Source organism: Apteryx mantelli, chromosome Z (genome assembly GCF_036417845.1).
Source record: "Apteryx mantelli isolate bAptMan1 chromosome Z, bAptMan1.hap1, whole genome shotgun sequence".
NCBI classification, from domain to species: Eukaryota; Metazoa; Chordata; class Aves; order Apterygiformes; family Apterygidae; genus Apteryx; species Apteryx mantelli.
In genome coordinates, this window is record NC_090020.1 from 51,792,776 (window position 1) to 51,815,479 (window position 22,704).

General features: G+C 34.4%; 1 protein-coding gene across 1 annotated transcript in view; it reads left to right on the top strand.

Annotated features, from left to right (window-relative positions):
- KIAA0825 (KIAA0825 ortholog) overlaps nucleotides 1–22,704 on the top strand; it is a 251,032-nt gene that overhangs the window by 13,523 nt on the left and 214,805 nt on the right. Inside the window, exon 3 of the mRNA XM_067315851.1 lies at nucleotides 16,943–17,082. Coding sequence (XP_067171952.1) covers nucleotides 16,952–17,082 — 131 coding nt within the window. The 5' untranslated portion in view covers nucleotides 16,943–16,951. The remainder of the gene's footprint in view (nucleotides 1–16,942; nucleotides 17,083–22,704) is intronic.

Genomic DNA, 22,704 nt, shown 5'->3' on the forward strand with positions numbered 1-22,704 from the left:
GTTTGTACTGCCCAAAACTTAGTTTTATTACATCTTGGTGCATCAAGATCTATATGTTGAATTTAGCTGACTATTACAGTTTTCTGTTTTGATGGAAATAGCACCTACCAGCCTGAGATCTTGTGTCATTTGTGGTTGATGTTAGACCTAGTAAAAGACAGTCCTTAATCTGAAGAGCTCACAATATAAATAGGACAAAGGAAAGGGGAGAAAGGAAATAGCATTCCTGTTACCAAATTTAAAGAGCAGGAATAGGTGATTCACCCAACTCCTGCTCCAAATATGAAGTATATAGGAGAACTAGGAATTGTGCTCTACTCATAAGTGCATGACACTTGCAACTGAATGTATGTATATATATATATATTTATCATTTAGAGAATTACAGATTACTGTGTTGGTAGTGTTTAGAAGACTGATAAATCAGGCCAGTTTTAAACTTCAGAACAACACTTTATTGATTTGGCCTTCATTAACAGTACACATTGCCAGTGGTTATTCTTAATTGTTAACAGCCAGGAGCACACAATATTAAAACAGTTAGTCCTTAACATGCTTATCTTAAATGAACTGTAAGTATACAATACCATAGAGCTGATGCTGGATAGCTGCTATTGATGGCTTGGATCCTTGATGGTCTTAGTCACCAAGGTGGCCAGCTTGAGCTCTTTGATGTGGGAAAGCCTGAACCCAAGTAGGAGACTTTTTCCATTTTTCCTCTCTCATACTTCATGTTTTATGCTTCTCACCCTCCTCCTCAAAAAGAAAGGGAGGATCTCATCTGCTCTCAACATAGTTGATCTTATTTTTTAGGACCAGGACCTGTTCTGGTTTTGCCAGGCATCTTTTCTGTTTATTCTGCAGGATTATTCTGGTTCCAACAGACATCCTTCCTGACTGAGTTGCATTTCTTCTTTCTTCTTTTCTTGCAGATTTGACTGCTTGCAGATGTTTTCCTGAACCCATTTGTGCAACCGTACCACAAATCTCTATTAGCCCCTTTGGAGTTATATACTTCTGTTTAGCTGCAGTACAAAATACTTATACGTTGTCACAGGTTATGCTATTAGCGGTGTTAAAATGCTATATGCTGTCACCAGTTATGCTATTTCAGTGACCTTATGTCTCTTTTCAGTGCAAGCAAATATTGTGTCCTACTTAAATTGGTGAAGGTTGATTTGCTCTGCCTGGAAGCACCGGTTACACTGTACTATAGTGTCAGTTTGTAGCTGTGAGCTGGCATTCAGGTGTTAATAATAAATGGAAGGTGACAGAGCACACTTGAGCCATAGCCAGTTTATCACCTGCACAAAACCAGTAATGAAGTTACAGAGAAGTGGGGTTACCCTGAGAGAGGGAAAAGCAAGCTGGCTGACCTGCCATTTCACGGCCAAGCATTTATTGGCATCTAGATGGACTGTTACCTCTTTTGACCACTGACAGGATGTGCTTCATTGTAAACAGCATTGTGTTATAGCTGTGTATTATGTAGTCTGTTGTTAACTATTAATCATGGTATAATAGTGTACAAGTGAGAGCCAGCCACTTTCAAGCAAATTGGAAGGTGTTTTTTTTTTTTTCTTAATAAATGAATTTCATCTGGGGACAAACGGTGACAAACGTCACCTACATATCTTCATACTACTTCTCTTTCTCCATTCAATATCATAGTTAATGTCATCATTCAGTGGTGGTATTCTTTAAATGCTTTGTGTGCACAAATATTTCCAAATGAAGAATTTCAAAAATAGCACAAAATATAGAACACCTAATTAGAAAAACATTTAGAGCTCAGATTACAATTTGAGTCACTGGTGAATTACAGTAGGTTAGTTTGGGGAGGGGGTTGTTTGTTTGTTTGTTGCCCTTTCGGAATGGGCAGAATTTACCACATTGCTCAGCCAAATGCTCATCATTTTGAACATATCCCTACTTTACTGGAATCCATGTTTGTCTCCTGTTGTTTCATCTTCCTCAGACAAGGCCTCAGTATTCTTCTTTTCCTGATCTAAACCAACTATGTAGGTTCTTATGGCATTTCATGGCTTATTTTGAGAAGGACCTGAATAGTACTATAGTTCTGTACAAATATTTCCTATTTAACTATCAAATGTTATATCTTATGTTTTATCTTGATTACAGTTACAAACTGTACTTTAGTTATCATAAAAAAATAATAAAATGTAAGCTTAACTCAAAGAATACTATAATCGGTGTTGAACTAACATTTGGGCTGGGTGGTTGGATTTAAATGGACAATAAGCTTGGGTTTCCAAATAAGGAAGGAAAGTATTTCTAAAGTTTCGCAAGTGTGTTGTTTTTTTTCCCCCCATCTCTTTGCGTCTTCAGCTAAACTTAACTATCCTTTAACTATCCTTTTTCATGTCCTTGAGTGTATTCAGTTTTCAGAGGTGATTTACTACCCTATTTGCTCAAACTGGAATAAACAAGTAGGTCAATAGCTGTCAAAGTGTGGTCTATGGTCTATGAAGCCATGATAAGTGGCATATGGTATCATATTGTCCTTCTTTAAAGAGTGATTTCAGTTATGTTTGATAAGAGTACACAGTTGTCTATAAAAAAAAAAAAAATTGACATTCAGAAGTGATCTCTGGTCATGTAGCAGTTATTCCAAGACAGAAAGGCCAGCTGGATGTTTTGAGAGATAGCAAGTACCCTTTCAGATCCACATATAATCTTTCTTGGCCACCTCCTGTTTGGTTCTTACTATCTAATTTTTCATAAATATGGCAGGCTAGGATATTCAAAATAGTTGTACACTTTCTACCTTTATTATGCTACTTTGACAAAGCTAGGTGACTTACTTTTACTGTAGTGTGTTTTCAAACAGAAATAGACTTTTCATAAATATATCTCAAAATAACAATTGGAAAGTTTGCTCACTTAGGCTTGGAAATACTTAAGACAATTTTTTGTACCATTCTATTATACAACACAGTCTGTACAAAACCACAGTAACATCTTAAACTGAATTTATAGATTTCTTAAGAACTATATGCCCCCCCTTTTCTTCTAGTCAACTATTTGAATGGGTCTGGCTGGAACATGAACGTAACATGGTTAGATATCTTTATGAAATCATCTAAAAAAAATTTGTGCTGGAAGAGTTTTTTGTTTGTTTATTATTATTAAGAGTTTTTTATTTATTATTATTGAGTTTATTATTTTTTGTGACTTATAAGCTTTAGGAAAACATCTGAGCTCTTCCTAAGCTTGCTCTGTTTAGTCACCTTTCTAAAAAAAAGACCCAGATAATTGTTCTTTAAGTTATTTTTTATCCAATTTGTCTTTGTTCTTACATCTTCCCATGTAAATATTGAACCCAAAATATGTCTACTTCACAGTGAATACATTCAGTATTCAGTTGTCCAGCATAGAAACATCTATGACCTTAGTTTCTCCTGATGAGATATCTATAATGATTGCAGGGCTAAGCTGCGACCCTTCCATATCTTCATCTCTTCTATGCCGTGGCAACTATAGTCCATTATCCTACTTTTCTCTATTTTGGATAACACACCAGTCTGGGCAATAGTGTTCTGCAGTAGATGAGAATAAAATGCTATGCATGAGGCCTGGGCTTTGGGGGATTTGTCTGCCTGTTTAACTGGCTATATTTGATAGAATTGGAGTTGTATGTGAAGAACACAGCCAATGGGAAACACAGTATAATTTAAAAGACTTCACAACCTTAGAAAATGCCAGCAACTGGTATATATGAATGGCAGTATGGCAATATTTTATTCTGAAGAGAGAAAGCAATAGCATTTTATTCATATAATGTTTATAATTTTTTAAGTTTATAAATATTTGTTTATAAAATGTTTATTTGCAAAATATATATGATTTATTAATTTTATATTTTATTTATAGAAGTAGTCTATTCCTCACATAACAGAGGAATTCTTGTCTGAAATTTGGAATGTTTATCTATAGTTATTTAGCTATAGAGATCTTAAATATAAGACCTGGAGAAAAAAATAAAGAACAAAGTGCTTCAAGAAGTGAATACAATAGTCCTTTGCATGACAAATTTAGTAAATCTTTGGTCAAAAATTATTGTTAAAAAACTGATGTCCTCAAAGGTATTGTATTAAATTTTGGAGATAAAATACAACTATTAAAATACCAAATGAAAAATTTTATTTCTAGTTTACGTATAAATTTCAGTATAGCCTTATCTAAAGAAGTGCTCTGAGTGCCTCACTTTTTTTAAAAAAACTAAAATTTGAGAACATTGTTAGTCAAATATTAGTTCTTGAGAGAAGACAAAATTGAATATATAAAATAATTTGATATGCAAAGTATCAGACAAAACATTTACAATATAATCAATAACACATTCAATATAATTGAAGGTGCCAAAAATACAATGTTTTTCAGTATAATTTTACAGCATAAATTCAAATAGGCTTGAAAAAATTTGTTAAAGTAGAAGTAGGAAATGTAAAAGCAACAGGAACAAATCTGAGGGAAATGTAACTTTTTTGTTAAGAATTCTGTAACAAAAGGAGATAAATTTTAGACTTGTCGTTCTGCTTGCTTTTCTTGAGTTCTAATACTCAGCAACCAGGCACCATTGGGATATAATTCAATAATATAAAGAATTTGTTCTACTTCTTCGTCTTCTCATTTTTTGTAATGACTAATAAGTTATCTGTCAATCAAGACCATCAGAGTGATGTTAACTTCATCTGTTGAGCTACTCATTACCTCTCTGGATTATGGAAAGATCTAGGTAATCTGTACTGGAGAAGGCAATTTGCCCCTGTCTCTTCTGTCTCCCTCTCTTCTGTCATTGCAAACCAGGTAATTAAAGGCAGTATCCCTAAGTATTTTAATCACTAATATGCTATAACAATACTGTTTGTATACTTTGGCCTATGACTGCATGTCAGTTGCATCCCTGTAAGCTTGGCAAGTGGAGGGTATTGTCATCTGATGTTGACTTGTTCTGAAGGTCTTTCCTCTCCTGGAGTGCATGTTTGTAGAAAATGCTCTTTAAAAAGTAGTTTTCTTTAAGGTTTTTTGCTATGTTTTTAGAGATTTAAGAACAGCTTCAAAAATTTGCATATTATACTTCTAATGCTTTGCAAAATCTAAATTTAGCTTTGTACAGAGAAGAAAAAACCCTACATGAGGAGAAAGTAATTCTTTTTCTATTTGTTAACTCTCTGGGTAAAGAAAAAGATAAGCTTGCCACTCTATAACTTGGTTAGGACTCTTAATGTATTATAGTGATAATTATATTATTTTCCAAAAAAGGAGCATCTAGACAATATTACCCACCAAAAAAGATGTGGTACTTCATCCTTTTGGAAGTTCTCAGTTTTCTTTTGTACAAAATTCAGCATTGCTTAAACTCTCCTTGTCCTCACAAATCTAAGTGGTTTGTTCTTTGACTATTACGTGCTTTCTTTAATTCTATTTCTGAGTACACAAGCACGTTGTGGGTACACGTACATCTGGTATCTTGGGGCAGACTACATCTTCAAGTTGTACAGTATTAAAACAGATGTGTGCAGTTACGCCCTCTTTTCAAACTCTGTGTATTAATGTATAGGCCACTGTGCACTAGAACTTTTTCAGTTCCTCTCAGTTATATAAAGTAATGAATCTGTTCTTACACACATAGCTTTCTCATAGCTGTGAGTCTTGGATCATACACAGTTTTGGCACTTAGTCTTCTCATTGTCTTCAGGAAGAATCTGCAAACATCTTCATATTGTTGTCTTGATTTTTTCATTGATTTTTTCCTTCCTCCAAATCTGTGTTTCTGAATAAGTTCTCATGCAACATGAGGCAACAATATGAAAAGTAATTTTTGGAGAAGTTATTCAGAAACACAGATTTAGAGGAAGGTGACATGATTCTATAATTTGAAGGAGAAGCATCTTTCTGACTGGTATGCTGTGTGCCAGTCACTTAGGTCAGGATTCTGAGTGGGGTTTCAGAAGTATCCGATGAAACTCTCTGGATTTAATCATATCCTTTTTGTCAGCTGAACACTTTTGAGTGCAGTAGCTGACATCTTCCAAAGAGGCTTGATGTCAGGAAATATCTTTCATGATCATTTCACAACACACTCTCGATTGTTCTGAGAGTTCCTCAACTCCACTGGTCATTCATGAGGCCTTTTGAGTGATGAGTGTTAACACAGAACTTGTTGCTCAGGTTACTAATGCATCTGAGCAAGTCAAAGGACCACAGATGCCCTCTCCTTGTTTCCCTTGATACTAGGAAGAGTGGAGTCAAGGAGACTCCCCTGGATGTGGCAGAGGTTAGTCTTCAGTACTAAGTCCACTTCTAACATATTTAGTGTAATTGGTGCCAAGGGGTCTTAGAATCTCCATCGAACTGCTTTTTTCTGCTTCTGGCTATCAGGGTATTCCCTACTTCAAACATTCCAGGTAGGATTCATCTGACAAAAAGCAAGCATCCTGTGTGCTATTCAGTTGCAATCAGTTTATTTTCCACAGGTACACAGTAGGGAGCCTTTAAGACCTCTGTCCTCATTTTCGATAAGGTGGTTTCCAAATGCTTTATCTAGGTGTCCATGCAGTCCCTTAGCTAGTGGATGCTGTTACATAAGCATAAGTCACATCATGATCTGTTCTCACTCACACTTTTATCTGGTTAACTTTTTGCAAAAGGAGACTTTGGAGGCTCTCTCGCTCTTTTCTTGCTTCCCAAGGCTTCCATGTAACACAAATCCAAAAGAATAAAGATTATATACACAGAAAGTAGTAGCTGTTACCATTGAAGGCTGAAATCAGGACCCAGCTTTGTGTCTCATCATGATCCCTCAAGGAGGACTGATCTCTGTCATATGACTGCCAAATACCAGCCTCTTCCTGCACCTGGCATTTAAGGATCTAGGGTTGTGTTAAGGATCTATTGTTATGTTAAGCATTTTGCAATATGGCATGAAACCTTAGCAAATTGAGTTATGCAAGCAAAAATTGATTCAAACTTTTCCACATTCTCCAACATCAGAAAACCCGACTGCTTCATGAATGAGTGATACTTAATGTTGCAAGCCTTTGTCTCTTACAGTAAATTACAAATTCTGATTCACTCCAGCACAGTCATTTACAGGGTTTTTATTTTCTGTCTGTGTAATTATTTTCATGAAATTTATAAGAACGTGATTATCTCTGAGGCTTCTACCCCTCTGTAAAACTTGGATGAAACTGGCAAGCGGGTGAGCCTGGGACAGTGGTGAGAAAGATAGATGTGCAGACATTATGGTTGCATAAGCCATATTTTCTTCGGAAACTAGGCTGAAAAGCAGGAACACAAAAAAATTGAAGTAGAGGAATAGGAGATGAGAAAGCAGTTAATGTATTAAATAAGAAAGAGTTTAGTACAAAAAAGAGCATGAAGTAACTTCTTTCCACTTCAAATACGTGTGCTTTAAAAATAAAAGGTATAAACAGAGTGAAGAGGAAGATGTTATTACAAGTGGCGTGTCGTTGTGTCACTTCTGCTATAGTGAAAAGCCTTTTTCTGAATGGAAAGCAATGCAGATGTCTTGAAGGTTGTTATAGTCTTGCTTTGTCTGTTGTCCTCTTAAGGTTTGTTACATAACCAAATAAATATTCTCAGCCAAAATATGTTGTGTCCTTCCTGGGCTTCATCATGAGTTTGGTGATATACTTTGAATATGGGCAGTGCAGGTTTCTCATGAATTCAAAGATGAAAATTACATCTTTAAAATAAATCTGATTTGATCTTTTGACTGCTTTGAAGATTTGGATGGGAAACTTACCAAGAAGCTATAGGGCCTGACGTGCCCTTGGTGTATGGCAGAAGTAAGCAGATGAATTTTATTCAAACAAGACCTTATCTTGCAAGCTTGAAAATATCTAACACATGCTAGATCATGCATACTCCAGCATATATACTCCAGTATACATGATAAAAGAGAGTGTCATTACTTTGTATTTTGTTTTGTTTTGTTTTTTAAGAGAAAGAGAAGCAAGAGCTTAAGGGCACTTTTGAGGTTGAAAATTGTAGGTAATAAGAATTTGAAGAAACAGTATGTGACTGTTACCTTGTAATATCTTAATGATAGATATTATTATATAAGAATTTTTAATGAACATTATTGTTGTGTTAAGCATTAGGCAAAATGGCATGAAACCTTTGCAAACTGAGTTATGCCAGCAAATATTGATTCAAACTTTTGATTTAAGAATTGGAAGATTTTTTAAAAATGTATGTTAGAAAAAGGGAATTTAGTGGACATGTTGTATCCAGATATCAGTAAAACTTTTCATTTGACCCTGCATGGAATTTAGTAAGAAGCTTTAATAATTGGGGAAAAAAAATCTGTGACATCTATACCACTAAACAAGCCTTAAGATCGTACACACCTAAGAGAGGTCTCTAGGGAGAGTTTCTGTATTTCATTTTTGTAAAACTGACATTTTTCAGACTCTCACCATTAAGTTGAGAAGTACTGGCAAAGATGAATGTTCAAGAGTGTAGAGACTGAAATGCAGCCTATCATTTAAAAGCTATGGTCACAGACTTGTTTGTATTTCTTTTTAAATGTAACAGTTTCATTGGAAGGTTATTTTCTGTTAAAATTCTAAGAACTCTGTATCTGATTTACTGAACTATAAGACCTGAAAGGTCTTGAAATTTGTTTGCTTTAAATACCATTGTCCTGAAAGAATATTATGTCAGGATGAGGATTTTCCGATAAACAAGAAAAGAAAAGGCTTTTATAGGCTAGTATATGGGTATCTACTATGTATTTGCAAGGTTTTTACTTGGAAATGGTATATGTTAGGTTCTTTAACAGTGTGTTACAAGATCAGTTCCTTCACTACAGTGCTTATAAATCTGTGTAATTTTAGACATTAATGACAGGAAAGATAGGAAGGCTGTAGTAGGTGTTCTTGAGAGCACAGTTCTGAGTGGGATTTAGGGGTTTATAATGTATTGTCTCCTCATTATATGTTTCTACTACATCACAAGAGGTGATGTAAAAGAAGAGAAGGTATTTTTAACTAGGCTTCTAAGAATGTCTCGTCTATGCATTGGTGATTACTTTAGTCTACTAATTAGTGTGATTAATTTATAATTGAAAATAATTTTTCAAAGATCCATCATTAATAAAGCTTATCCATTTCACAATGAGATTAATTGATGTAGTCTTAATGGGTGACAGCAGCAGAAGAGGATAAAAACATATGCATGCAAAAATGTTAAGGTATGTGCATTTTTTATGCTCTGTGTTTGTGTGTATGTGGCCATGGCAGAAATGTGTATTCTTGAAATTTTGGCACTCAAGAGCTACTCGGAAAATGGTCATTTCTTCTTTCCTTAAGGTTATGAAATTATGTTATGCTTTATTCCTTTCTTCTGAAATAACTCCTCAGGAGTTTCTTTGCAAATCCAGATGGCATGTTCCTCTTTTGAAGTCACTGCCTTTGACCAATAGTGTTTGATTAAGTTTATGCAAATGAGAATTTTCTCCTTGTCTTTGAATGTCTCTTACCAGTCCCAAGTAGCAGAAAATCTAAAAAAGGAGCGCTGATTCTTTTGCTTTTATGCTCTCAGCAGTTCACTTTGTGTGATTCCAGGAATGGGGAAGAAGCAGTAACGAGGACTCATGGATCTTCATTTTAAATTCTTGCATCTACAGATGTCTGGAAAATAGGACTAAGCAACATAGTTTGAAGAATCCACAAATATTAAAAATAATAACATATACTGTATCTTATACCCTCTCCCTTATTTGCCCTCTTTTATAATGGCAGAATTTAGGAGGAAAATGAGTCCAATATGGTTACAAATTTAAGTATAAATACTGAGAATATCTCTATGAAAATTACTGAGAAAAAAGTGGTACGTGTATGGTGAATGATAACTGATAAATTGAAAACTAAAATTTAAATATAAATTTATGGTAACAGTAAATGCAGAAAGTCTGGATGAGGAACATTATTAGATATTTAAAAAAAAAACTGTTTCAAAGTTATTTGCAGCATACAAAATATTATGTAAATACTATCCTCATGAAGACTATTTTTGGTATATATTAGATTTTTTTTAATAGAACTATATGTTATTATTTTTGCAAAAGCTGCATATGAAAATCAAATGTGAAGTAGGGAGAGAAAAATACAGCTAACAAAAATTTAAATCGAGATTTTCTATATCTGTCTATACACAGATCTTGACTATTAACAGAACCAGAAAAAGGGTTATGTACTTCTATGGATGGAAATTTTAACTTCTCCCTTTTATTTTAGCAGTCTTTATTTTAAAAAGTGATACAATTTTGAAAGGAATTTTGCTGCAGGAAATTGGGTAAAAAGCTCTTACTATGTTAGAGTAGAGCTCTAGAAATTATGATTTTTAAATTTACTTCCTGTGCAAGTCCTATGTGCTTTCCAACAAAACTTTAAATATTCAGAGGATGTGTCCAGAACAGTAGGAGTTTCACACTGAATTGTATTATTTCAAGCCATTGCCATCTCTGTTGCTGCCTGCTGTGTGATTGCAGATGACATCTTCTGTGCTTTAAAGCATCTCGGAACAGTTGTGCAACTAAAGATAGATGAAGGTAATCATTGTAAAGATGATAGTTTGGAAGTATAAGCTGAGTGATGAAAAATCTTGTAGTCAATTCTCTTATCCCCCTTAGTTTTACAAGGATGCTAGTACAATAAAAAAAGATCTCCTGTAAGATAAAGAGGCAATATCACAAAAAGTGCTGCAATGATTTGGCTAATTCTCTCTACATAAACCTCTGCAGTTTGAAGTATGCTAGTTTTCAAATCACAGGTACATTGACATTCTCTTTTTTTAAAATAATGTTAATGTTAATAATTTTCTTTTATTGTCTTGAATGGAGGTGGAATGAGATCTCTGGTAGAAAAAGTCATATAATCTTAAAATAAGTTTTCAAATAATTAGATTGGTTTAAAATAGCAGTCCAGAAAACTTGATTGCCCTGGTGCTTTGACTGTGCTTATACAGCGCGTTCTGTGCTGAAGTATGAAATAATATTATATGCGAAGAGCAACTTGCTAAGTGAATAAATGTATTAGGTAATACCCATTTTTTAGCATTTTACATGTGTATGTTATTAAGTTATTTTGGAATATATTAAAGGTATTTTAAGTATTTGGAAATAAGTTTGTTGTATTAAATGAGCTAAAACAATGCATTGGCATTAACTGAAAAGAAATTAATAAAAGGAGAGGTCACGTGTTCCTGTTGAAATGCCGAATGACTTTTTAAAGAATTTTAATGGTGGAGTTGTAAACTTATATGATACAGCTTATACAACTCCAGATTTAAAAATCAGTGATTTGAACAAAACATCAGTCTACCATTTTTTTAATCTGTAGAAGTGGTTTATCTATACTGTGTATGCTGTTTGTGGTGAATAATAGAAGTTACAGTACAACCAAAAAATTGTTTCCTCGGCGAGTCAGGAAGCTAATAACCAAATTGAAGATGTCTCTTTGTATAAAATATCTCATCAAAAACCTTTATCTTACTCTTCAGCTATCTAACACAGACTTGGTATTTGATTCCCTGCTCTCTATGTGAAACCATTTATGTTTAAATTATTTGGGATTCATTTATTTAAGATTGTTAATTGTTAATTTTCAACCTGCTTAGATACATGCGTTATATTTGACCTCACGTTCTGGCCTTGACAGGTTAGGAATACTGGGACTATAGACCTCTTACCGAAGTATAGATGATTCATTTAATGTGACAGCCCATAAATTGTTGATTCCATTAAATATCTGCCAATATTTATAAGTAGTAGGATTCTGTTTAGGTTATGTGTAAGTTTATATAACCTCAGATTATTTCATACACACTATGTGTGTATGAAAACCTACCTCTGCATTTCATTGAAAATTTGTTTTTTCTTCTTTCTGAAGACCAATGGCTGTTTGCTCAACTAGGTGCTATAGGGCTCAAAGACAGTGGGCCAATCTCTCTTTCGATCTACATTGTATGAAATGGTATATGAACGAAGACTTGTTTTACTTAGAGTTTGCATTAATGTATACAGGGCATTTGAAAGCCTAAGAAAATGTAAAGTTTAGATGGATGTTTAACAAAGTGTGATCAAACATTATGAACAACTGTGTCTAACTTTAAACTTACTGTTTCTATTCTGCTGTGATTTTCTTGAATACATATGTACTATAATTTTTTTCAAAAGGGCCTAAGGACCCTGCTAATTAATTTTCCATGAAACTTAGCAATTGATTCAGAGGAAACTCTAGGCAAACATAATTTTAAAACTATGTTTAGATGCTTTTTTTCCCCAGCTTTGTTTTGTGTAACTATAATACAAAATTTGCCTTACGTTCTCTATGATTGATGCTATCCTGTGATATCTGAAGCCCATCGAAGTCAAAACAAGGATCTTAACTGGCTGAAGTGCCATAGGGAAATAAATGAAAAACAATACTATCTATTCTGTGATAAATAAATCTGACAACATTTACAAAGTTACTAGAAAGGCTGAAATGGATTTGTATGCTGTAAACATGGCCTAGTGATGTTTTACCCAGTGTAATGAAGTACTGCTCTACTCATAATTCATATTTACAAAGAAAAGTCTTTGTCAGAAAGTGTGAGGTGTCTATATAGCTGCATTTTTACAGTATATTATGACTCTATAAATGTAGTTATTTGTACATGTGTACATGTATATTATACATGTATACATTCAATAAAAGTGTTCATACAAAAATACTCAAGTTTTAGGACGACTCAGCTTTTACAAACCATATGTCTGAAAATGAATGTTTATTATAGTAAATATAAGCATTACCTAATCTTAGACATCCCATGGAATTTCCATGTATGTTTGTAATGGAGGGGTTTCACAACAATTATGTTTATGAAATTTTTGCAGCAAAATGAAGAAACATTAAATTTGAACTAATTATCATTTAATAGAGGACTTTGAAAAGATTGCTTCCTTTTGATTGACATGGAAAAAAAACAGTTAAAATCAAGAAAAAGTGCTCTTAGATGATGAGCACTATATGAGTTAAAAAAGCAAGAAATATATGACCGTTATATCAACTTGAATATTCCATAATGTTTCTTCAAATGGACTTAATTGTTTTTGACAAAAATTGGTTCATGCTGTTAGACGTGTTATGCGTGGGGAATTGTTACAGTAAACTTGTATTAATACTGTGGGTTAAAATACAGACCTGAAAATTATTTCTTTTTAAGCTACATTGTGCATAGCTTAAGTTTTTTGACTAGCCGCCAAAAAGATTGACAGTTACATCATTTTAGTGGTGACGAATGGTCTTCTAGTGTATTTTGAAAGGAACTTTACCTGTTATGGGTAGGGATACTTTAGGAGTTACATGTGAAGCAGGCATTTCTCAGGCAGGTTTTCTCAGAACGTATGATATTTCACTGTAATACCAAACAGAAACATGATGGAATGATACTATTTATGCGGCATAATGACAATTGTCAGATTAATCTCCTTTTAGAAGCAATGAATTATTACTGTCTAAAATACTTTGAAAGAATTTGTAGTTTCAAAATCAACTTCTTCCCTCATTTCATGACAAAGAAGAAGAACATGAAGAAACAAGATGTAATTTTTGCCATGAGGGGAAGGCTGCTTCCTACTGCTTGGCAGGGAGCAGCGAGGAGCAGCTGGTGCCTGGGGCCGGGCGCCGCGGGGGCCCCCGGGCGGCCGGGCCTGGCCGGAGGGGAGTGGGGCAGGCCGGGGCGGCGGCCGGCGTCAGCCCGGAGCCCGGAGCCCAGAGCAGCCGGCGGCCCTGCGGCGGGGAGGCAGGTCCGAGGCCCAGCTGGGAGCAGGAGCCAGCGGCTGGGGACCGGGCGGTGAGGGTAAGCAGGGTCAGACGCAGGCCGCCACGTCCGGGCAGGCCGTGGGCTGGGCCAAGGGGAGGCCCCCGTGGGTCGGGGCCGGGCATGGCCGCGGCGCGGCGGCGCTGGAGCGGGGCGCTCCTCCCGCGTAGCCCGGGCAGGAGCTCGAGGCCCGGGGCTGGCCGGGCCTAGATGGAGGCCCTGGACCCGTGGGCAGAGGTGGGGGTGGCGTCCTTGGGGAGGCTGCTCGGGGTCCTGTTAGTGCACTCAGGGCCCTGACACTGATTGCATAAAGAGCGGCAGGATTTCTGCTCCATTTTAATGAGTTTATATTTTGATCTACTTACTGTTTGCTTCTGAAACAGTTTTGATTTTTGCTTCTTCATATGATAGTCCTGTAATAGAGAAATATTTAGATTTTTGTATGAAGGAGTAACTATTGACCATTTAAAACAATATTTTATAATTGGATAATCAAATGTTGCTTTTTCCCCCATAAACCAAGACTGAAGGAAATAATTACCTTGTTTTGACAAGTGAACTGAACAAGTATGACATAGAAATCTTATAGGAATGCATACATAAAAACTAAGCTGTCATGTTTACAAGGTGATTTTTTTCATATGATGAATTTGTTAAACAGTAAGTGGCCTGTAAACTGTATTGGTATCTTTGTGTGGAACACGAGGTTTTTGGCTACCCTGTAAGGAAAAGACGTAGGGATATATGTAAATATAATAGATTTTGACTGAAGAGCTATTTTATGAAAATCATTCAGTGCTGCATTTTTTTGCATTATATATATCTATTATACGGTACATTTTACACCAATCCTTGACTGTTCTGCAAGCATAGATAAATAAAAGATGTGTTTAACTTACAGGTATTGCATTGAGGTATCTGAGGTATTTCTTAAGGGTGTAATTTGTGTGACCATGCCTGAATATACATAGTATCATATATTAGTGAACTGTATTTTCAGTATTCCTTCTATCTGAAGATTCCTTAAAGCACTGTTTAATCTTTTTCCATTGGTTATAGAATCTCCCCAAGTTGGCATACTGTCTTTTTGCCAGTGACTGAATGAACTATTTCAGCATTTGGGAGAGTGCTTTTTACTTCTGCTTTTAATTACAGTGTCTTTAATTGCAGTAACATCTGTTAAGATAGTTTGAGTCTTTATGTTCAAAGACTGATCTTCCCTCAATGTGTTACATGATGTATTTGGTTTATATCCAAACTTTTTAACCAGAAGGGTGCCTGAGTTTCAACTGCATTCCAAACTGTTGAAAAGCCTTTGAATTATTATTTGGAAATGGATATTCTGTAGCTTCTGAGAGTTTAAAAAAATGATATATCCACAAAATATTTCTTAGTATCGTGCTGTTAACTCAGGCTCTACAGGACCCTGGGGCTCTGACTCTGTTTTGAAAGAGCTAAGAATATCAGTAGTGATGCTTCTGCTAAAGAAATCTGCAGTTCTGCTGCTTGTAGGTCTACACTCATATTCAAGCAACGCTGTTATCTTGACTTTGCATCTTAATCTGATGTTCTTTTAGAGAATGTGTTTTGACTGTTCACTTAGAAACCCTCAAACCATTTTTCTAGTAGTGCCTCTAGGTAAATTCCCAAAAATGTGAATAAAGAGGGATTTTCTTGAAAAAGAAAGATAGGTTATCTGCTAGCAACTGGAGTTAAAAAGTGTTATTTGTTCCACCACTATTGAAGATTCATGTGACCACTTAGTATCTTTCTCCTCAACTAAGAGTTTAAGTCCTTTAGAGATTTTGATTTTATATAGGAATTCACAATATCTGAGGAAAAAACAACAGTCTTGGTAGGTTTGCATTTGAGCATTGACTGAGTAGACAGCCATGTACTGTTTTTCAGGGAGGCTCAGTGGTGCCAGCAAGCAAATTTATTGGTGAAAATGTGATAAGTCAGTAAAAAAACAATGTGGTAACTGGGTGGATTTTTTTTCATTACTTAGATTTGGCCCACAGTGTAAATAAAACTAATTCTATGATCACTCAAGATTTCTTTGTGTGGAAAGTTGCGTGTATGGTTTATCATTTCTATTCTAGCTCACAGTTTAAAAAATTGAAATAATCATGGATGACCAACATTGTATTTACTTCATAAAATAATATTGCCTGTAAGTAAAATAGTATATTTCTTAATTCAGTACAGTAAATGAAGTATGTTTTGTTTTCCAAACATTGTGTGCTTCCAAATTGTTACATTTGTGCCTCACATTGCTACTGCATTATAAATAGTATTAATTAATGCTAATAATTCGACATTAAAAGTACTGGTATTGAGAAGTTTCCATTTTTATGTAATTTTTCTTTAACTTCTGTAGCAAGTCATCAGTAGCTGTAAAATAAATTTCATTTTTTCTCATCAGTAAAATGAAAGAAGAATTAAATTGCTGCTAATAGTGTTTTTCTGATATAAAGACTCCTGGGATGTAGCTTCTTATTTAGTCTGAATAGGTCAATGAATTTGACCTGTGTTCTGACAAAGTATTTGTTGAGTAAATCTCAAAAAAGGTAAATATTTTCATGATTCTCTCTCTTGTTTTATGGTACCTTCTAGTATTTTGGTCTGGATTTTTTTTAGGCTCTATTTATTGCAATAGTGTGCTTAAATTCCAGAAAGTAGTTACTCTGTGGAGAAAAATAATATGCACATAGAAAATGAATTTACCCGCTAACATACATTTTTTGTTGTTGTTGTTTTTAGATTTTTCAATTATAGTACTGAGAATTTTCCTTCTCTTTCTTAAAAAACCTACTACTCTTACTGAGGGGAAGATAACTCATTTCTTTAGCCAAAAATGCAAGATATCATCAAATGTATCTCTGTATTTATTTTACAGGTATCCCTCAATAGAACTCTGCTCAGAAGGAAGAGTTTCATTATTCAACGCTGATTTTATAATTCCTTACGAATATGTTTTGCTTATTAATCTAAGTATTGCAAAGGAGCAAAATGTTGTATATTTTGGTGCTTATAGTCTGCATTTTTTTCATTATTTAACCATTTTTCCATATGCATTTTACAGATTCTGCAAATGGAGTGGGGAGGAGAGTATTCTCTTGGTTCTTCCAATTTAGACTGTTTGTTAAATGTTCTCCCTGGAGAACTGGAGTTTCAACAAATCCTTAATGATATTGATGAAAAAATAAAGAAGAATTCTTCTAGGTAAACAGTGTTTTCTTTATATCCAAAATATTAGTGAAAGTCATTATGTTTAGAATGAAACACAGCTGTTCTCTTGTTTCTTTTGTAGTTATAGGTTAAAATTCTATTAATTATTTCAGTAGTAATTTCACCATAACCATCTGAGCATTTAACACATTTTTAATGCCATATAATTTCCACACTATAGTCTTTCTCTGTATCGTATTTTTAACAGTTGAATCATCTTTATCTTAGGAATTATTGTAGCAGGTGAGATAGAGAAAGAAGAAATTGTGTATTCCCTTGACAATTGTATTTCGTACAGCTATGAGTTAGAAGTTTGATTCACTAAAAGAGGTGCAGGAGTTTACAAAAAGCACATTTTGAACCCATAATGTTCTTTAAACATTTCTAACGAAAGTAGAAAAAGCAAGTAACTTAATAAATATATTCTTTGTTAAATAATCCATTATTTTACTTCTTTCAGTTAAAAAATTTGTACTATAGTAGAGGATTTTCTAACTAGAATTTGTTTTGGGATATATTTCCTTGTCTGTTTTGTTACATGTTGGTTCACAAAAATCAGTGCTATAGAAACACTGGAGTACTGAATAAGTTCTTTATTGATTCTGAATTTTTTGTATCATTATAAAAAAATCATCCAACGTTCTGTGCATTCTTTCCACTTTGAAAAGTGGTGGGAGTGTTTGTGGTTGAACTCTTTAGTACCTGTAAAGCACTTTCATCTGTGAAAGTGCTCTTAAGCAAATAGAGTAATCGCTGCTGGGAAAAGTGGGTGCTTATTCAGAGATATAACAAGTAGCATTTTTTTATATAAAATATTGAAAAAATTTGCTTTTGGATAGCAGTGCATGTCATACAAATGTATGATTTCAAAGAATGCTTTTGATGACATCTGGTTTAACATTGTGCAATTTTAATGAAGCCCACTCTTGTGAGAGGTCTTTATCCACGGCTCCCAAACAGCTTTCTGAAGAATAAAAATAAACCTTGCTGAAAACTGATTTAAGCAATCTCTGTATCGCTACTTTATTGGTTGTGCCAAGCTGAGAGATTTTTCCGGCTTTTTATTTGTATTATTCATATCCCACTTTCTGAACAATTTTCTTTTAAAAAACTTAGTGTTTACAAATGCTTCATTGTGGTAGTAATAATCCTAGGGTTGCGATAATAGCAAATATCTGTGAAGTATGCTGTTTTAGACCCCTACGTAGTGCAATTTCATATTACAGTTTCCGAGCTGTTGACATCAGTGAAATGTTGATGCGTGCTTTGAAGATTTTAGCTGATGTCATCATTGAGTTATAGGTATTTGAGTTTTGAGTTGCTATAGTGTTACAAATCTAGGAAAAAACAGCATCAGCATTTTTGGCAGATATATAAACTAGATAATGTCACCTTTTCAACTACCATCTAAAACTGATTTTTGTCATTGTTAGGCAGAGCCAGTCTGAAAATTTGGATGCTAATTATCAGATGAATCTTTGGGATGCATGCCTTAGTATTTTTGTTTGTTTGTTTGTTTTTAATGAGTGTAAAATGTATGCTGCTGGTTGAGAAAACTTTTGAACTTTTTGTGGAAAGAGATGCTAGCAGTTTGCTCCTTTTAATAGTATTTTACATCAGTTAATAACATTTTAAAGAGCATTATCACCACGAATGGAGCTATTTATTTATTTTTAAGAAAGTTGTGAGCATCTGTCATAATTTTAGTCCTACAAATAGAATGGCATTCAGCTGTAAGTTTTGTAAGATCCAAAGGGTATTTTATCGAAGGAGAGCAAGAGATTGGATTAGGGTGTGGTAGCACAGCTACACATGTCAGCAAGAACTTTGTGTTTTTGCTGAACTGACGCTTAAGCTAGTTTTTCAACAGATTTTCACAAGAAAAATCAGAAAGTAGCCCTGTGGTTACTAGGTGATATTTTGCTTCTGTAATATGTCAGTTTCAGAAATGGAGAGGAGTTTAAAAGAAGGTGGACAGCAACTGATGTGACTTTTAAATTAAAAAGAGTATTTTTATTGCTAATATATTAGAGGTAGTATGGAATGAAATCATTTTCAAGTTACCATTGATCTTTGTAAGTGGTATGATAAGAGCAGCTCTATGTGCTACAGTGATGCAATTGGAATACAATCCATTTTTCATCAGATAGATTTATGATTTTATTATACCACAGAGAATAAACATAATCATATACGGCATATATATATTTTTAAAAATAAAACATAGTGTAAAAAATTATGATCCAAAAGTGTGTAAATCACTTGAACACTCATATATTGCCTTCCAGCTGAATAGCTTTTATAAAATTGTGTGACACGACAAATCAGATATGCTTTCCAACAGTTGAATTACCTTCAGTAGTTTTGTATTGTACCAATTCTATTTGGTGGCATAACAAAAAAACAAACAAACAAAAAAAGGCCATTGGTGGAAAATTGTTTTATTTCTAAGTTTTAAAGTGGTTCATTCCTTCACTGTTACATAGCAGAGCTCTTTTTACGGTTGAATGTCAACTTTATTTTTGCAGTATTTTATAGAGGCAGCTAAATATGAACTCTCAAAACCATTGTCGTTGCTGGCCAGTTTTATGTGCCACAGTAGTCTCAGATTATTCTAAAGCCTGAAGTTGTATTCATAATTTCATCAGGACTGCCATTTCTCTTCAGTCTTTCCCCTCACTTTTGCTTTCACTTATACTGTTTTTCAAAACAGATTAAATTTTTGTTTTCTACTATGGAAGTTTAAGAATTCTTGACAGTTTATGAATAATCCACAGAAGTAAATTTTCAGCTGATTTTTTAATAATACTATTAGCAATTGATATAACTGCAGAGAAAAAGGTGACTGTGAGAATGAACTCTCTTTAACAGTTGAATTTTTTGTTTGTTCAGTTTTGTCTCTTTGCTTCGATGTGTGATTGGCTGCTTTTTAGTGGTGATACCTATGTTCTAGCAGGCTGTAGAAAGGTGCGAGGTGTTCTAGGTCTTCTGCAACAGAAAAATTACTCAGAATTGAACAAAATTATTTACTAATAACTGCACCTCTGTAATACATTGGAGACCATATCTTTGTGAGGCTTTTAGCAGAGGCTTAATTTGACCTCAATCTATTAAACTTCAACCTGACTTTCTGTCTTTTTAACAGCAATTCAGTCATCTGGGAGAAAAGTGAATTGGTGATGGTCTGTTTCAAGGACCCCAGTAGGGTCATGAGTAATAAGTACTTATAACATTGCATCTTGTTCCACAACTGTTTAATATAAATTGTATTTGTTATTTGATCGACTAACAAGATCCTTAACTTGCAAACTTTAGAATATCTGGGAATTGTCTCAGTCAGGATGGTAGTATGACATTTTCCATTTCCTCTGGCTGATTATAACTTTGCTGACCTGCCTAGAAAAACCTCGCCGCATCCATACCTCACGGTAAAGGGTCGGAGAGGAGTCAGATAGGCTTCTAAGCGCTGCACTCGCATTCCGTTCTCCTGTAGCAGAATTGAAGCATGCAAGGGCTCATGTGATTTTAAACTGAGCTGTGCTGCAGGAGATATTTTTCTCTTTTTTATTTTGAAGGAAATCTGTAGTTCTTCCTCTCTGGAATCTGTAGTTCTTCCCACACCTCACTTACTTGTTATTCAAAACTATTAATAAAGTTTTTGGATCTCCATGCAAAATCTCAAATAGTGGTTAATTATTTGGGAGAATTTCCAACTAGAGCCAATAGGACAAGAGGGTATAATGTTGATATTGCTCACCTGGACCTAAGATTTGTCATAGCTCTCAGAGAAACTTTGACACTTCTGTGTGTATTTAACCTACTTATTGTAAAAGTACATTCCTGTAGTATTTAATTTTGAATTTAGTACTTATTAAAGATGTTAGAATGACATTACTAAAATCTTTATCAAAAGAGTATCTGTCTACCCACTACACTGTGTTAATTGCTAGAAAAGAATAATTTAACTCAAAAAGGAATGTAATTTTATTCCCATTCAATCTCTGTCAACTTTGTTGTGATTGATTACTGAGATCAGGATAGTTGCTTCTTATCATCTTGCTAGCTGGGACAGCAAGTTGCTCCTCAGAGGCTGACTATTTTAATAGATACCCAATTTCTTAACTCCATTCTACAGTGATTATAATTGTGTCAGTGTCTTAGCTAGTTAGTTAGCTGTCATATACATCTACAGAAGACATAATCACATCTTTGACTGCACTGTGAAATATCCCATTTCATATCATTTCATATGAGTAAACAGGAGACAACGCTTTTTACCCATTATTTCTCACTGTCATGTTCAGGTCAATGGAGTTGAAAGACTCCTGTTTCACTACCAGTCTTCTGAAATAACTTATCAAGGCAAAGCTTACATGTTGTGGATTTTAATACCTGAAGTTTTTAAAATAACATTGGAAGTTATTCTAAAGTTATGCAGTAGTTCAGTTGGAAGTTAGGTTCTGATATGGGAATTGTTTGGTAAGTTTCTCTGGTTGAGGTACACCAAAGCCATAACTATTGTATTTACTTCTGGTTTCAACTATATAAAGTTCTTTTATAATGTCAGTGGATGTGTTTTTAAGTGGCTAAACTGGGGATATAAAATAGCTTGCTAACTGCTTGTAGCAGGGGCTGCTCCTCTGTTTTAAGTCGTAAGGTCCAAGCTTATAATAAGAAGAATTTGAAGAAGTGATTTTTGCAAGGCTTCTAGCATTATAAGACTGTCACTTTCCCAGACTCATATTTTAAAGAATTGCTGATTTAAAAAAAACGTATCAAGACATATTTGTCTTAGCAGCACTTTTCTAAAGAGGTAAAGTTTGTGCAGTTAAGTCTTTTTGTCAGTTCTGCATTGCTGCTTAGGAAATAATGAAAAGAAATAATGAAATAATACGCTTATGAAATAATGTTATGAATTAATATGAAATGAAATGATGAAAATATGAAATAATACATTTGACTACATTTATGAAATAATACGTTTAACTTCATTTTTATTGGTCTCTTTTTTTGAATATAATTTAGATACAAAATATGAGTAAGATGATAGAATAATAGAGTCTAACTATGAAAATGTTTACTCAAGACACACACAAATATTAGGTGATAACAAAATTCATAGCAAAAGCTGCTTTACTTTCCAGGTTTCTTCTCTGCTTGACCTCTGTTGAGGTCATCACCGTAAAGAACACAAAATAGATGGAAGAATTTATTGGCTTATGTAGTTGGGTTAATGCGAGTAAGAAGACAGGCATAAGCTGCTGATTCAATAGGCTAGGATGGAGCACCATCAACATTATAGTTCTGGAACTATAAGAATCTTCTCTTTTTCAGAATTTCAGAAATCCTAAGAAACAACTTGTTCCACAAGTATTACTGTAAGTTATCAGAAGTATCACAGGAACATGTGAAATGATAAAGAGCCATTTTTGCTAAAATCTCTTGTTCTGTTCAAGATCCATTTATCAAAGTACTCCCTGTATGAATCTTTATGATTTTTCAGCTAGATTGTGTCTAGCAGCTTAAAATTTTTACCAAAAGCCAAGTTATATTTATGGCTAAATTGCTGTTTATTAACACACAGTAGTGCTAAAGCACCAGCAATGACCTCACCAC